The sequence below is a fragment of the Melampsora larici-populina genome, assembly GCF_000204055.1.
Source record: "Melampsora larici-populina 98AG31 unplaced genomic scaffold MELLAscaffold_25, whole genome shotgun sequence".
NCBI lineage: Eukaryota > Fungi > Basidiomycota > Pucciniomycetes > Pucciniales > Melampsoraceae > Melampsora > Melampsora laricis-populina.
This window is the reverse complement of record NW_006768789.1, coordinates 31,702-49,843: the sequence shown is the minus strand read 5'-3', so window position 1 is coordinate 49,843 and position 18,142 is coordinate 31,702. Positions and strand designations below refer to the sequence as shown.

General features: G+C 41.5%; 3 protein-coding genes across 3 annotated transcripts; all 3 read left to right on the top strand.

Moving 5' to 3' along the window:
- Nucleotides 1-3,238: 3,238 nt before the first annotated feature.
- MELLADRAFT_107704 (uncharacterized protein) lies at nt 3,239-5,443 on the top strand (the record flags this gene model as incomplete). The annotated part of the gene is made up of 3 exons (XM_007411592.1): nt 3,239-3,635; nt 4,059-4,465; nt 5,318-5,443. 3 exons carry the CDS (start codon nt 3,239-3,241, stop codon nt 5,441-5,443), a joined length of 930 nt encoding a protein of 309 aa, XP_007411654.1.
- An 8,743-nt stretch (nt 5,444-14,186) lies between these two features.
- Nucleotides 14,187-14,650, top strand: MELLADRAFT_107703 (uncharacterized protein; the record flags this gene model as incomplete). The annotated part of the gene is made up of 2 exons (XM_007411593.1): nt 14,187-14,498; nt 14,573-14,650. 2 exons carry the CDS (start codon nt 14,187-14,189, stop codon nt 14,648-14,650), a joined length of 390 nt encoding a protein of 129 aa, XP_007411655.1.
- A 1,056-nt stretch (nt 14,651-15,706) lies between these two features.
- Nucleotides 15,707-16,975, top strand: MELLADRAFT_64231 (uncharacterized protein; the record flags this gene model as incomplete). The annotated part of the gene is made up of 1 exon (XM_007411594.1): nt 15,707-16,975. One exon carries the CDS (start codon nt 15,707-15,709, stop codon nt 16,973-16,975), a length of 1,269 nt encoding a protein of 422 aa, XP_007411656.1.
- Between the last annotated feature and the right edge of the window lie 1,167 nt (nt 16,976-18,142).

Below are 18,142 nucleotides of genomic sequence, written 5' to 3'. Positions count from 1 at the left end.
CATTTCTGCAACCCGAATCCAGCGAATGTGGCTTTCGCACGGTGGCTATTGGACCTAGGCTCTGGTCAACTTCAACAAGACCACGTAGCATCAACCCCCTTAAATTACTGCAATGTCACAATTGTCAGACCACCGTCTCTTTACGATGAGCCACTTTTAGAAGCAGAGTACACCGGAGTTGAGGAACTTATCCTGCAAAGGAACTGGGTAAGGCTCACGACTTTTTACTCGGACCGGTGTCTTATTACACCCTTGAACACAACTGTCAACTTGGTCAACCGCCGAGTTATGAATAGCCTACCAGGCACAGCCCATACTTCAACATCAATCGACTTGATGGATGAGAGTTTTGTCGACCCAGTCACAGCGGACGTGTTGAACACTTTGAACTTTCCTGGTTTCCCATCACACAAATTAAAACTGAAAGTCGGTGCTTCAGTCATGATCATGAGAAACCTGAACTTATCAAATGGCTTATGCAATGGAACACGACTACTAATAACGGATTATAGCCCAAATGCTTTACAATGTCGAGTTCTAACAGGGAATACAAAGGGAATGTCGATAAGTCTACCTAAAATCAAGTTAAAACACGAAGGTAACGAAGAATGTCCAATCCCCTTTTACCGCTATCAGTTCCCAATAACACCAGCTTTCTGCATGACAGTTAACAGGAGCCAAGGCCAAAGCTTGGAGCGAGTAACAGTTCTGCTACCAAAGCTGGTTTTCTCTCATGGCCAATTATACGTTGCATTATCGAGATGCACAAATGCCTCAAACGTGACAGTTTGCATCACGTCAAATACAAATGAACTTGCTACGACGAATATTGTTTTCCACCCTATCCTTCGCAATTAGTATTATATTTTGACTTGACGTGAGAAGTGTAAATCTGTAAGTAACAAATAACAGTTCGAAAAGGAATTAACCTCTGCACAAGAAACTACAAATATTTAGTGTGTTTCACCGTCACAAACAATGCTAGAATGATCAAGCTAATTTAATCAACTTGACTCGGGGAGACAATTTTAAATTGAAAAGCAAATATTAGCAAGAGAAGAAAATGTCAAAGTTCAACTTTAAATCTATACGCCACTGAATCTGTTTTGACTGTTGTAATCTAGAAGCAAAGCTTGCAAAAGTTCTGTAATTCTACGCTGTTGAAAATTGTATTTGGGTACAAGCACATTAAATACAATCGCATAAAACTGCCATTCATCCGAGAGTTTAAGAAGATACTGCGGGCTTCGTGGATAATTTCGTGCCAGAGCAAGCTAATCTTCACCACCGTGAGTCCAAATAACTCCCAAAAGCTGGGAAGCCATTTTCTTATCTTCGGATTTCGTCTGCTGGCCTTAGACGAAAATTGATGTGCTGTCCGGCTATGTAACAAATCTGCCTAGCAAAGGACTCACAAAATAACCAACGCACTGGTTTGCGATTTTATTATAATGTTCCATAGTTGTAACGAATGCCCTTTGCTATCAAATCTGCAAAGCTTTGTAGGAAATGGGTTATGTTACAGAACGTAACTGCTAAGCTAAAGTCATCTCTATACAAACCATGTACATTTCTTTGAATTTTTGTTATTTGCAGTAGTTATCACACAAAGTTCGAGTTTCTATGAATATGACATTAGATTAAAAGTCTTCCGTCCTTGCTTACCATCATAGGGTCAGAATTTTATTTGATCTGAATACTTGTTCATAACGTGTACGACAAAGTATGTCTAACATCCGAGTAATGGATACTGTGAAAGTCATCAATTTAACGGACTTGGAATATGCACTTTGGTCTGCCAGTTAAGCAAGTTACGCCTCTTCCCTGTGACTAATGTATTGCTGAATTTATGAATAACGGTGTAAGATATTATCTTCGGTGTTATTCGCAGATTGATCACATAGGGATATTATAAGATATAAAGTTAATCTTACAAACTCATGTTGATTGGAGGGATAGTTGGGTTGGATTGCTTTGAAGGTGACCATCAAGCACAATTAATAAAAGTATATTGAATGTGAAGCATTGAGGAATAACTAGAGCTTTTGGAAATGCAAGCATAAACGCTAAGTACAACAAATTACAACTTTGTAATTTCCAACGCTATTGATAATGTTGTGAGCATTGAATTTACTTGCGGAACCAAACAAAATCGTGATTCATTTCAATAGTTATAAATTGATTCTCGTGGGTAATATAGGAAGTCCGGAAATTTGTCAATTCCATAACAGCGAGTTAGCTTTCTACCAATGCGCTTTGGTATAATAATAACCAACTTAAATACGCGAAAACCAATCATATGAAAATTTGGAGATGCAATGAAGAATAGGGCAATATCCTAAGTATAGTAAGCCACGTATAAAGATTATATGAGGGTAGCTGGGAATAGAAGAAGGGTTTGAATTCCTGATATCAATCAATTAATGAATGACATCAAAACTACTAAAAATTGGTATTCATGTTGATTAATTAGTAAATCAAAATATATTCATTATCCAGCAAAATAAATAAAGGAATAAAAGGATCATGTATGTGTGAATGTATATTCCGGAGGCGTAAAGGCTCCACAATTCTGAATTTGAAAGTAATTCACCCTTTAAAACGAATATGAATAAATATACCTTTCCGGAAAATGGGTCTCGCCAATTGCCGGCATATCCTATGAGATATGTGTAAGTTGAGGTTATCGCTTGGTTTACCAAGGCAATTCGCTAGAAGGCGAGTAGTTTTTGTATAATTACCCTACTCTGTTGGATATAGTATTTCGCGGCAAATTTCCAAGATCATAATAAAGGCGTATAGACTTGCTCATAATAAAGAAAATGACTTTGCAATGCCAAATTGATTCAGCGGATCAATCAGCGTAATAAATGGTATGAGTATGTTAATTGATTATGACCTTAGTTTACACGCTTCGCTGTGGAAAAAGACACCAAGCAAACTACAATTCAATGGTTGACAATGGTTGATTTGGGGGTTGAGTATTCGCATATGAAGAGAAATTCTGGATGTACTGATATTGAATGCTTTGAGTCACAATCAAATGTAAAATGATAGTGGATTCTCGAAGCAGGTATGAAAACGAGAATTCGCATTGGTCATCTAACTTGAATGTTTTGTATATAACGTAGCAGAGTCTTCTACAAGCGATTTTGGTATTCCAGTCAAGATAATTGAGTCCCATCAAGTCAAGATTTTAAAGATTTTAAAGATTAAGATTACTATAGCAAATCACGCGATGCCTTCATTGCATCCACTCCCGGTAGAAGTAGTGGAGCGAATTATCAGTTTTCTATGCATTATGTCTCCGTCAACACCCACCGAGGAAATGAATAGTGCGGATCAACCTTTTTTAACCCACCAAACCTTCGTCGATCTGCTTAAACTTCGATTGTTAGCTAGGGCTTGGGCAGCAGCGATTCCAACATTTATATACTCATCCCTGTATCTAAAAAAACCATTTTTCAATCAGTATGCCGTCAGAATGTGGAATAACTACTTGTTTGTGTCAAATCTGGCAAACTTACGTCGGCTTTGCTTAGATCAACTCCTATATATACCAGCTTCGAAGGCAGATGGGTACCATATGGGGTTATCAGATGAATGCAGTGACCAATTCGAGCTCGAATACAGTCGTTGGGAACCAAACTACATCCTCATGCCAGATGCAGCTGAAGTCATAAGCTTATGTGGCTCGAGACTGATTGAATTGAAGTTGATGTTTGCTCGTTCGGTCGGATTTTCTGATAGTATGATAGTGGCAATTGGACGTATAAAAAAACTCAAGACCTTATTGATTGATGGAACGATGTTGGGCGAAATCTTCAACGACGCTGAATCTTTATCTGTTGTCCTTGAAAAAAGTCCTTTTTTGGAGTCTTTATCCTTGAGATTAGGAGCTTTGCCCCGTTTGAATTTGAAACCTGGGTCTCTAAGCAACTTATCACACTTTTGGATCGCGTGCCATCGATACAATTTACACGCATTTATTCAACTTTGCCGACACGATCCGAAACCTATAAAACTTTTGGAATATGAACCTACCAATCGACGTGAAGACTCAAGAATTTTACTTCTGACACTCCGCAATACACTCGAGGCCTTAACTGTCAATACCATCCCAATTGATCTCCCTCGCTCAATCCGCATCGGAGGCATTCCCAACCTGCGAATCATACATTGTAAACAGATCAGCTACTTCCGCCACCATCCAGTTTGGTTTGACTGGGCATTGTTTAATACGATTGAGGTCTTCATCGTGGACTACCGTGACGATAAGGCTTACTGGAAAAGATTTTTAAGGACACCCGGGGGACCTCATCTGAAGGAAGCGGTCAAATTGAAAAAATTCATCTTTGTAACAGGAGATGATGATTTAACTCAAGACTCAGAGTTAGAAAATATGCTCAAAAGTTATGGAATTAGATGCGACTTTGTATCGGAGATGACACATAAAGACATGTTGGTGAGTACTATTAACGAGTGTTTAAATCTTTTCAGCTAAAATTTGGAACTAATATTCTGATTGATGTCATGAAGCAACTTTTGACTAATAAGTAGTAAAAAACTGCTGGCCGGCAGAAGTTATGGAGATTGCGTAAGTAGTTCAAAATTCAACATATTCGAATTCAGACCGTTTCCTAATATTATACATTTAGGTAGGAGTAATGAAGATGGTTACAGAATTCAGTTGAATGAGCGAAGGACAGAAAAGGGAGTACAAACTTAATGCACTTAGCGTCAATTATCTACCTGCGCAAAAAGAAATTGTTTGCTTTTGTTCCTAATCGACTTCCTGATTTTGATGAAAGTCATTTGTTAGACTATAATCCTTTAGTAAAATAGTGGAGTCGAGCAACGAAAAGATGTGGAGTGTCAAGGTATAATTGAAATCTTGTTATTTGGTTCAATCTTTGATTAGGATCTCAGCTAAAGGTTGTTTTATTCTTTCGAGTTAAGAGGCATTCCAAGTTTTGAATTCAAGACACTGTTACTCAGCAAACTGCCTTAGAAATTTCATCCCTGAACTCTTGCAGTATGTTGTCATTTGCATAGATATTGATTAACTTGTGCTTTGTGTTAAGTAATAATGTGAGGCTGCGCTATTAAAGCAACCATGATATAACTTGTAGAGTATCAATTTGGTACAGTTCTGCAATCCATATTACGGGAGTCCAACAGCATCATTGTGGATGAGCACGAACAAAGATCAACCATTGTGCCAAGTCATCAAGGGTAGTTTTTCTGATTGCGGTAGGCTTGTTTGATTGCTAATAGAGTATTTATAATAACACTAGCCATGTTTAATGTTCTGCAGGTATGGCGACAGAGAAAAGGTGCCTGCGTATTGAAACCACCAGAGGTTGGAGGGAGGGCACCCTACGCCCAATATGACTGGGACTTGGGAAAATTTGAGCTCGACATAATTTATGATGCTGTGTGAGAGGTTTGCCAGCTCAGCGGCTCGAGCAGGGAGGAATGTAAGTCTGGAAAAGTATGAGTGTCGAATATAATATATATATTACGCTGATTGTATATTAATTGGTGGAAAGAATCCCAAAATCAACTGATCAACCAAGCTCGGAACTCGGGTTCAGCTGGAATCGTGTATGAGCAATTTAATGTATAGATTAATATCAATGAAATGGGTGATTACCAGGAGATTGGGTTACCCGAATTAATCTATATATCTATAACCTCCTGATTTCTGTGGATAAAGTAGTGATAAAGTAGTGATGGAGGAGGAGTCTTATAAGAGTTATTGCCTACCTCTTTCGACATGAATCCATGACCCATGCTGAACACCATGTCTTCATTGCCAGGCCTTCCTGTGGAAATCATTGAACAGATCATATCGTATATCTGTGATGAAAAATCATACTTGGCAATCGATGTATACAATAGTGCTGAAGTGAAATTTTTGAACCAAAAATCAGTTGTGGACTTACTCAAGTTACGATTACTAGGACGAACCTGGGCAGCGACAATTCAACATGTAGTATACAGGTCTTTGTCGTGGTATTCAACATCCCACGTAGTTCTTTTTAATTTTTCTTTAAGGTAGACACTCAGGTGGATTTGGTTTGGTAATGTTTCATTTAACTCTACTCGTCAAGGACTTAAAGTCGTGATCAAAGCTTTATTAATGATTACTAAAGAAGATCGAATGAATAAAGAATTGAGACGTATGAGGTTGTTTAAGTGAAGTCTGGGTTTGATTTGGAGTTTTCGTGTGTGCTTTGGGAATAGGTCGCTTGTGACCTGCGTATTTCTTTTTCTTATGTCCGTGGTGTGTTTATTAGTGTGTTTTTTTACTTTTCATATATACTATCGAGTTGTTCCTCCCAGTTCCTTTCCTCATCGGAAAGGAACTGTAAGTGTTTTATCTTTTATCTTACTCTATTACAAACTCATATCTGACTACAACTCCAAACTACATCTATTTCTTCAGTTATCTTTGCTTTTGCTTACTTTTCTCCGACCTCGTACCTCATAACTTTTACCTGTTGCTTTACGCACAGGTTTGTCCTATTTCTCTGATTATCTTTTTCTCTTTTTCTACTACTTACTAATCTGTGTGCGCATGTTTAGGTGTGTTTTTAGTTGTTCTAAGCTCCTCGAAGCTTTTGTTTGGCTTGTTGCCGTATAGCTCACATCGCGCCTGATTACCCCAGGTTAGTATATTCATTATCATCGGAAAGGAACTTTATCTTTGCTTTTGCTTACTTTTCTCCGACCTCGTACCTCATAACTTTTACCTGTTGCTTTACGCACAGGTGTGTTTTTAGTTGTTCTAAGCTCCTCGAAGCTTTTGTTTGGCTTGTTGCCGTATAGCTCACATCGCGCCTGATTACCCCAGGTGTGTTTTTAGTTGTTCTAAGCTCCTCGAAGCTTTTGTTTGGCTTGTTGCCGTATAGCTCACATCGCGCCTGATTACCCCAGGTGTCGCTCATTTCATACGGCTTCAGTCATCCCTGCTTCGACGAGTTCTAGATCTCACAGTCTTTACATTTAAGCTTTCCATTCACTCAGAGCTATTTAAGAAGATTGTCAAACAAGAACATAGCTACCGCGAACATGTCGCATTTATGCCACCTTACTTTGGATCAAGTAATGTATCGAGGTGTAACTGGTACGGGCACTTTTGTTGTGATAAAAAGGGACAAAAGTGTTCAAGTCCATCACCATATCGAACTCACTCTCTTGTGTACGTGCGTGAGCTCTCAGTACTGAAAGCTACGAGACTGTGCTTGGATTTAAGGTAGTGTTTGATGTTAGGTAGTCATGATCCAACTGGGAAAGAAGGAATGTATTCAGGAGCGTCACAGGATTAGATGTAGTTTAATGTATCCCTTCTGGGATGAATGATGTTGTGTCTTCTGTTCACCCGTGTGGGCATTCCCTTTTTGGTCTAGTCTCGTTGCTTTGTCTGAATTTTTCACATTTGTTTTCTTACTCATATACTGTGCCTCTCTCGAGCTCTGAGATTGTTCCTCACCGTTAGGAACGAGATCAACTCAGAGTAAGCGTTTCTTTTCTCTTCATCTTTCTTTTTACTGAGCATTACTCATATCTCTAGGATAGCTCTCTTTCTTTTTGTTTCCTGCCTTATTGCAGGTAAGGCGTCGAACTCTTTCCGCCATCTACTTCTTTGTCGAGTTCTCCTAGAGCTCATAAGATAACCTGTCTGTCCAGGTAAAACTTAGTTTTCTTTTCTCTTACTTTAGTAGTGCTTTATCTTGAAATAGACCGTTAGGAACGAGATCAACTCAGACTCTCTTTCTTTTTGTTTCCTGCCTTATTGCAGGTAAGGCGTCGAACTCTTTCCGCCATCTACTTCTTTGTCGAGTTCTCCTAGAGCTCATAAGATAACCTGTCTGTCCAGGTAAGGCGTCGAACTCTTTCCGCCATCTACTTCTTTGTCGAGTTCTCCTAGAGCTCATAAGATAACCTGTCTGTCCAGGTTTTCGTCCCTTTGCTCTTTAGTGTAGATACTCAATCCACATCGAAGCATTTCATGGTAGCGAGAGTAATAAAGATCCGACCAATCTCACCTCGTATTACAAATCAATCTCGTCGAAGAAGTTTATGTCACTTCCGCCTTCTGCATCATCTCCTGATCCTATCCACACCGACTCCGAGGATAATCTATCGGACACTTCAGATACCTTTACCGAAACTCCTAACTCTCCATCTGAACTTTCTAAGCGTCACAATATGCCTGAGAAGGAAGATGCTAAAGCGTTTGGAACTCCCCTTCAACAATTTGTCCAAAAACTGAACTCGGTACTGGCAAAGTATGGTTTGGATACCAAACTTACGGATGGTAACTTCCCGGAATGGGCCTTGGAAGTCAGGAGAGTCCTAATCTCTATTGACTATCAAAACTATCTCTCAAAGATAGACTTCAAGGATCCCTCTCTGAATGACGAGCAACACCTGAAAGTGAAACTCGTTATTTCCATCTGGATGATTGGACTAATGGATAGTCACAACAAGACTCAAGTTCAAACTATGCTGAAGCTTCGAAGTACCGACATGACTGACGACAATGATGCCTACGGAGATGATATCGATGACGAAGATGAAGATATTGTGTATGAACCTTCACTCATCTGGACCTACCTCAAAAACCATCATCAAAAGATATCTGAGGCTGGGTTACAGACGATTGAGGATGCCATTAGCGACATGAAGATCCTAAACACCGACTCGTTCAAAGTTCACTGTGATAAGTTCAACAATCTTATTGCTGACTTCGTTAAGTACAGAGGACGAATCTCATCATCTTCAGCCGCTCGAAAGCTCATTAAAACTGTCAAGTCCCGGATCAATGAAAACGTATCTGAGAACATCTACAACAACGTGGTGCCTCTAACACGGGAAGGAGTGGTTCAATATCTAATCGACTACGAAGCTCGAAACGGAGGGTTCACAACCCCTGCTCTCATCGAAGCTAGTCAAACGAACTACTCTGCATCTGCTGCCCACTCTGGTGGAGGAAATCCTCGTCGCAACAAACCTAGATGCACTGAACACAAGTGTATTTCCACTACTCACGACGACGACAAGTGTTTTGCGAAGCCCAAAAATCACGCTGCCAGGAACATTTGGATTGCTCAAATGGAAGCCAAGAGAAACGGAAGTCATGTCAATCGGACTCAATCATCTACGTCTACAAATGTCACCAGAATTAAGCAACTCACTCTGCCATTGGCCAGCTTAGCTGTAGCCTCCCACAACCCCTTTGCCTCTCTTCACATCTACCTAGATGGGATGAATATGGACAACATCTCTGCTTCAGCCTCCGCCTCAGCCACTTTCGAATCGTCTCACACTGTATTTGATGAAGAAACCCCGGCATCCAACGTAGTCAACGACGGCGGTGGTCATTGGGCCTTGTACGACACAGGAGCGACTCACTACATGTTCAAGAGTAGCTCCCTGTTTCTGCCTGATTCTATGGTTGAAGTTGACGATTCATCGAAACGCCTCAAACTAGCCGGTGGGGATGCTTCCCTTGCTGTTCATTCCACGGGAACAGTTCAACTCAAATCCGGATCTGGAAAAATGTTTGAGCTCAACAACAGCTTATATGTCCCTGATTTGGCTCAGAACTTACTCGCCGGCGGAGCTATGCTCAAGAAAGGTGTTCAAGTACTCATACACCCAAATGACGCCAACTGCTTCTCTCTTGTGTTCAATGGTGAAGCTCTATTCAATGGAGTCTTTGCTTCGAACAACTTGATGTATGTCTCTCTCGATCCCGTGAGTCCCATCGCTGCCTCAACGTCAAACGCCACGTCGACTGAATCAGCTACTCATTTGCAACACCGACGTCTAGGCCATCTAAGTAATCGATACCTGAAATTGATGTGTAATCATAAAAGTGTTACTGGTCTATCTAAAAATCTTTCTCAACTAGTTGAATGTGAAACCTGTTCCCTCTCTAAGAATCACAAAATCCCACATTCTTCCACTTGACCTAGAGCTTCTCGACACCTTGAGAACGTGCATGTTGATTTAAGCGGTATCATCAGAGTGAAAGGAATTAAAAATGAAATGTATTACGCACTCTTCTGTGATGACTTCTCATCGTATCGACACATCTATTTTATGAAAGACAAAACCAAAGAAACCGTCTTCGAGATTTTCAAAGCCTACATTGCCCTTGCTGAAAGACAAACATGTAAAATGCTGAAGCAATTCACCCTCGACAGAGGAGGTGAGTTTTTGAACGACCTCCTGGGAACTGAATTAAGGCAACGAGGTATCACTCTTCATCTGACAGCTGCTCACACACCGGAAGAGAACGGAGTGTCTGAACGCGGAAACCGCACCATAAGCACCAAGGCAAGATCAATGATGATTGAGGCTGGTACACCTCTTCGATTCTGGGTCCAAGCATGCCACACAGCTGTTTTCCTGACCAACAGGACCGTAACGATGGCCTTGAGTGACAACAAAACTCCGTTTGAGGCCTGGCACTTCCGAAAGCCTTCAGTCAACCATCTTAGAATCTTCGGATGTCTAGCATACTCTTTGATCAGAAAGGAAATGCGAAGCTCCAAGTTTGGTCCAGTAAGCTCACGAGGTGTCCTAGTTGGGTTTGAGGAGGATAACTTCAACTATTGCATTTACGACATCAAATCCGAGAAGATCATTATTACTCACAATGCGACCTTCAATGAGGACTCCTTTCCTTTTATCACTGATCAAGTGCCAGCACCTCGTCTCCTACCCCCACCGTCATCTGACTCTAACGTCAACATCAGGTTTTTTGATGAGGAGAGTGAGGACGATGAAGAACAAGTACCTGTACCCTCCGTTCCGGAAGTTTCCCCTGAAGAAACTCTCTCTGATCCAGTCCCGGATACAACCAAGATCGACACGGTTCCTGATGTGTCATCCGAACCTGCTCCAGTTCTGCGTCGGTCAGGAAGGGTCAAGGATCAAATCAAATACTCAGCCTCAGCAACCGGAGAAAACCTCGAAGAATCGTCTATGAACTTGGCATGGGAAAAGAATCACCTATTTGACATCATCTTACCGCACTGCTTCCTAGTCACTCCATCCTCTGATGTTCCTAGATCATACTCCAAAGCAGTCAACGGTCCTGAAGGAGAAAATTGGTTAGCCGCCTGTAAGAAAGAAATCAAAGCCATGCACGACAAAAGAGTTTGGGTTCTAGTCGAACGACCTCCAGACTCTAATGTCATTCGGGGACTCTGGTTGTTTCGAAAAAAGCCTACCTCTGATCCCACCAATCCGGTCAAGTTTAAGGCCCGATTTGTGGCTATGGGCAACACCCAGGTCGAGGGCGAAGACTACTTTGAGACCTTTGCCCCCACCGGAAAGCCGTCCTCTCTTCGCATCGTCATTGCTCTGGCTGCTATCTTTGGCTGGGAAGTCCATCAGATGGACGCAGTCACAGCGTTCTTGAACAGTGATCTTTTTGAGACTATCTACGTTGAACAACCGGAAGGCTTCAAACAACCCGGTGAGGAAGGCAAAGTTTGTCGATTACTCAAGTCTCTCTATGGTCTCAAGCAGGCGCCCAAGTACTGGCAAGATGACGTTGAGGAGTTTCTTATCAGTGTTGGTTTCATTCAATGCGAGGTAGATCACTGTATCTACATCCGCCGCCAAGCTGAGATCTTCACAGTCGTCTATGTCCATGTCGATGATCTAGCCATCACCGGAAATGACATCCTCACCTTCAAGACCGAAATATCTGCTCGTTGGGAAATGGAGGACTTGGGCATCGCATCAACTGTGGTAGGTATTGAGATCAAGAGGAATAATGACTTCATGTACTCAATCTGTCAAACGAACTACGCCCTCAAGATACTTGAACGTTTCCAATCTACCGATCTCAAGCCTGCAAGTACCCCCTTCCCATCCTCGCTCAAGCTTTACAAACCAGATCAAAAGGAAATTGACGACTTCAAGAGCAGAAATCTTCCATATCGAAGTGTAGTTGGGTCTCTCATGTATCTTTCCCAATGCACCCGCCCCGATCTGGCTCACGCTGTCGGAACCCTGTCTCAACACCTTGATTGGCCTGGCTTCCAACACTGGGATGCTGCTCGACACGTACTTCGCTACCTCAAAGGCACGGTCAATGTTGGAATTGTCTATTCACGCGACCTCAGAACGACTACCCTGCATGGCATGAAGAGTGAACTGTGTCCGCAGGCGATGTGCGATGCCGATTGGGCCGGCGACAAAGACACACGCAGGTCCACCACCGGCTATGTGTTCATGTTGGCTAATGGTGCCATTTCGTGGCGCAGTAGGTTACAACCCACGGTGGCTCTATCATCGACTGAAGCCGAGTACAGAGCGATCACCGAAGCGGGCCAAGAACTGGTGTGGCTTCGTACTATGATGTCCAAGCTCGGTTATGAAGATCCAAACCCGACAGTACTTGAGAGCGATAACAAAGGAGCCATTCATCTCACTAACAAAACAATCTTTCATGGTAGGACGAAACACATAGAGATCCACTACCACTGGATACGTGAAGTGGTCAAATCAGGCAAAATTTCCATCCAGCACTGTCCCACCCATCTTATGGTGGCCGATCTACTCACCAAACCTCTCGGATCAGCTCAATTTGTCAAACTTCGCAAACTCCTGGGTCTCAAGACTATCTCGTGATGAACTTGAGGGGGTGTGTTGTGATAAAAAGGGACAAAAGTGTTCAAGTCCATCACCATATCGAACTCACTCTCTTGTGTACGTGCGTGAGCTCTCAGTACTGAAAGCTACGAGACTGTGCTTGGATTTAAGGTAGTGTTTGATGTTAGGTAGTCATGATCCAACTGGGAAAGAAGGAATGTATTCAGGAGCGTCACAGGATTAGATGTAGTTTAATGTATCCCTTCTGGGATGAATGATGTTGTGTCTTCTGTTCACCCGTGTGGGCATTCCCTTTTTGGTCTAGTCTCGTTGCTTTGTCTGAATTTTTCACATTTGTTTTCTTACTCATATACTGTGCCTCTCTCGAGCTCTGAGATTGTTCCTCACCGTTAGGAACGAGATCAACTCAGAGTAAGCGTTTCTTTTCTCTTCATCTTTCTTTTTACTGAGCATTACTCATATCTCTAGGATAGCTCTCTTTCTTTTTGTTTCCTGCCTTATTGCAGGTAAGGCGTCGAACTCTTTCCGCCATCTACTTCTTTGTCGAGTTCTCCTAGAGCTCATAAGATAACCTGTCTGTCCAGGTAAAACTTAGTTTTCTTTTCTCTTACTTTAGTAGTGCTTTATCTTGAAATAGACCGTTAGGAACGAGATCAACTCAGACTCTCTTTCTTTTTGTTTCCTGCCTTATTGCAGGTAAGGCGTCGAACTCTTTCCGCCATCTACTTCTTTGTCGAGTTCTCCTAGAGCTCATAAGATAACCTGTCTGTCCAGGTAAGGCGTCGAACTCTTTCCGCCATCTACTTCTTTGTCGAGTTCTCCTAGAGCTCATAAGATAACCTGTCTGTCCAGGTTTTCGTCCCTTTGCTCTTTAGTGTAGATACTCAATCCACATCGAAGCATTTCAACTTTCTATGATCGAATCAAAGATCCAAAGCTCAAACAGTTGGATTTAGAATATCAACACTACTCAACGAAGTCTACGAATATGGAGGATGCGGCCACTTTAATCACTTTGTGCAGTTGTACTTTGACTGATCTAAAGATAAACTTCACTCACTCGGTCGGGTTCTCGAGCGAGCTAATCTTTGCAATAGGCCAAATCAAGAACTTAAAGTCTTTGTCCATTGATGGTGATAAGTTTCATAACATTGATAACGACTCGAACTCCCTGATTGAAGTCCTAAATAGTACTGATGCCCTCGAGTCTTTATCACTCGATTTCGCTACTTTAACTTCGTTGGATTTGAGGGTGGGAGCTCTGGCAAAATTGGAGCATCTTTGGATCGGCAGTCACTTAATGAACGTAAATGCAATCAATGACTTTTGTGAAACACGAGGGAGATCAATCAAAGTGTTAGAGTATACACCGACGAGCGATGAAATATGATTTAATAACGACAAACTGAAAATTAAGTCAGAAATAGCTTTCTTGGCGACGATTCGCATTCGATTGTCCTGATCGATGCCTAGCACTCAAACTTACCCTAAGAGTATTGTTTATGGATATGCTGCCAAGTTACGTACCTAGAAATCTCCGAATGACGCAATTCCCAAAGCTGCGTGTCCTGAGAAGTCAATACGTCAATCATCTACTTGACTACCCCAAGTGGGCGGAGTGGACTATATTTCAGAATGTCGAAGTCTTCATTACACCGTATAGAAGAGGCAATGCTTACTGGCGAAATGAAATGAAGGAGATTGCGAAACTTCCTATGCCAGCCAATTTATTACATTTCGTTTTTGTTGTTGAGAAAGGGTATATAATTAAAAGAGATGAATTGATGCGAGAGTTTGGGAAGCAGGGTATCAGTTGTCATTTCACAACTAGATTGACTCATCGTGATTTACTCGTGAGTAATTCTAAAGTTTCTTACCTACGGTGTCAACTCAGACTAACAACACTTTGTCAAATTCCTGCTGTCAGACATTAGTGACTGGACTGGAGCGCGACTCACAAGAAGAAGTGGATGACGACGGCCTTGGACAAGTTATTGCACTTTAAAAAGGTGTGAGATCGATGTAAGTCATGCCTTTATCAGAATATAGCTGAGGAAGAATAAGAAGCAACTAACGAATTGCAACGGCGTGAACAATAAAAATTTGGCTCAGATGGTGGCCCACGAAATATGAAAATACTAGACAGTACAAATGGCTATATGACGTTCAGAGTCAGGCAGAATGGTTATGCTAGGGCCATCATACCACGGTTTACTTTTGCCGTGACGAGCGCTGCATTTTGGTAGTGTGTGTATTCTTTAGTAGTTTGATTCAAAAGCATTGCAAATAATGGTTTACAACAATGAAAGTGAGAAGCTATCATGAGTTACAAATGAAATACCGAAAATTCGTTTCCTGCTAATGCTATGTGAATCAGACAAGTTTTTTGTTATTATTTCACCTAAAGGTAAACTTGATGCCCTGCGGGAATTGTAGACAGCCGGCAACTCAAAATGCCCGACCGTTCACCGATTTTACTATATTTGATATCCTCAAATTTGCATATGCATAGCAATTCAGATTTCGGCTGAAATGGCAAGACAGCCAAAATTGTGAGTTGCAAGTGACGATGCAAAAGTCATAGTTGGGAATGTTTCCAATACTGCCATGCCAAACAAGTCGGATGGCGGTGTCTTTTTTTCCGAAGTTGCTATGAATCCTTGGATTCAGATGTCAATTACGGTAACATTGGTTTGAAGTAAGAATACCAATACAGGCCGTTCACAGCAAGTGGTTTTCAAAGGTAATGTGGGCGACGTGAAATTCGGAAGGGAGGGTAACTTGAAGATGATTAAATTTAGGTCTTGACTGGATAATCATGCATGAAAAACTCGGCATGAATTTGCAGATGCGACGGCAATCGGGGTGCAATAAGAGGTTACTATTGGTAAAGAGCCAGTCAAATGAGCAAATATTTACAGGAGTGACATCGATATCCTTTGGTATCAACCGATGTCAAATACCAAATACTATTACTCGTAATTGACCTCAAGAAGGCAATATCCTGCATTGAAACTTCTTAATACATTTAAATCAATATTAATACATTCAAACCAATATAATGGCACAACCTACGTATCTGCCAGTCGAAGTAGTAGAGCTGATTATAAAATATGCCTGGAAAACAGCTCAATTCCTACCACTTGATGATTATAATAGTGCGGACAGTCAGTTTCTAAATCCGAACTCAATTACAGAGTTACTCCGATTGCGATTGATAGGAAAGTCGTGGGCAATGATCATCCCGCCATTGGTCTTGAACGCATTGGAGTTGAAATCTGCTCGGGCAAAGAAATATGTTAACTTATTACTGTCAAGTACCATAAAACTGTCAAACACAATCAACTTGCGACGGCTTTCGTTAAACGGGGTTTTATATCTGCCTGAGAATTGGGCTGTGTCGTTTGTCGGAAAGGTCACTAACGAGGATCTCTTGCAACTGAACTTCGAACATCAACACTCCTCAACGCACTCCATCCGCATGAAAGATGCAGCAAAAATTGTCAGTTTGTGCGGATCCAGCTTAACAGATTTTAAAATTTGTTTCACCAATGGTGTCGGGTTCTCCAAGGATTTCATACATGTGATCGGTAACGTGAAGACTTTGAAGGTATTAATAATACAAGGTTCGAGCTGTCAAGACCAGATGAACAATTCGGAGTCTCTAATAACGGTGTTGAACGCTGCTACAGCTTTAGAATCTCTGTCTTTAAAATTCTCAAAGTTAGCGTCTTTGACTCTGGACTCAGGAGCATTACGCCATCTAATCCATTTGTGGGTAGATTGTCATGCACTTAATCACGACGCGGTGGTTGACTTTTGTCATCGTCACGGCAGCTCAATCAGACTGCTCGAGTATGTACCAACGGACTACTTAAACGACGAAACACCTATGCTTTTAGCGGTGAAGGAGACGTTGGAGGCAATCTTTGTTGCGATGATGCCAGATGACATCCCGTATGAACTACAAGACCATTTATTTCCGACGCTCCGGGTTCTGAAGAACATGTTCATCAACCCGCGTCATGAGGAACCGCTATGGTTAACATGGGGAATATTTCAAGAAGTAGAAGTTTATATTACTTATTACTCGGAGACTGCCGATTATTGGCGGAGGATGCTCAAAGAAAATCATAGGCTCGAGTTTCCGAAAAATTTAAAGCAATTTATCTTCTTAACCGAGGAAAGCAATTTGTTAGGGGACGAGATTTTAGTAGCGCTTCTGAAGCTTCGGCATATTAATTGTAGTTTTGAAGCACGACTAAATTATTCTGATATATTAGTGAGTACAAAGTCTAACTTAAACATGAGGTCAGAGGTGTTAATGTAAGGCTCTTAATTTTTGTTGGGATAGCAAAAAATCGACGAACTTAAACATCACCAAAGTGACACAAATTCAAAAGTTATTCGTGAATCTGAAGTGGCGAACAGGAGTAAATGAGATTGGGAAATCAAGGAAAAGTGTTAGACTTTGAAAATCTGTGTAAGTCACATCTCGATGTAAATAGAGCAACGAGGGGGAAAGCCAACCAACTAATTTGATGCTTGGTTTGTATTGCAAGTTTTATGCGAACTCAAGAACCACAGGGATATGAAACCACAACTTTGTACAGGGTTTAAGGGCAAGGTTTCGAATGAGTTGCGCTTCCTAGGTTACTAAAGTCCATGTTTTCACTGGTTGAGGATTAGAAACAGCATCATCACGTGGGGACCGCATAGTTCATGCTTGGGACTTTGTAAATTGTTGATAGTGCAGGTGGCGTATATAACACATCATTTGCTCTGTTTGAAATTGCAATGAAAATTTAGCACAGAATGCAAATTTGCCCGCAAACAACCCTACAAGAATGAAACTTAATGGAGCGCGGCGCCCGCCGCTCAACTTGGCTAGTTTAACTTTAAAATGCCATTTACTCCCAACAACAGGCTTGTCCAAAGGTCGAGGTACGAGACGCCAAACTTTCTTATCAGACACATTCTTCATCTCCTTATCACATACCGCCTTCCATTCCTTTTTATCAGAACTATTCATTGCTGATTTGAAGCTATGCGGTTCCTGAATCAGACAAACGACAGAACCGACAGCAAAGGCGTAGGGAAATGAATCATGGAGATCGATAAAGGCGCCATCGTCATCCCAGTAGGCGAAACTGGCAGATGGGTTATACCTCTCAGGTGGTCTTCTATCACGTTCAGATCGGCGTATGATAGGATCAGAGGCGTGAATTTGAGGTTGAATATCATGTTCATCTTCAACGGGTTGATTTTCAAGTGGTTCCTCCTGGTGCAATCCTTCACCACCAGGAAAGAGGACATCGTCATCTTGTGCCTCAAGCTGAGGTGCAAGAACGGAAGGATCCGGTAAAGTTTGATCTCCATCAACATGGAAAGATAATTGAGACAAATCAAGTGGTTTGAGTCTCTTGAAAGGGAAATTTGATTCTTTGAAGATGACATCATGTGAAAGAACAATAGCATTCGTGTCTAAGACAAAAAC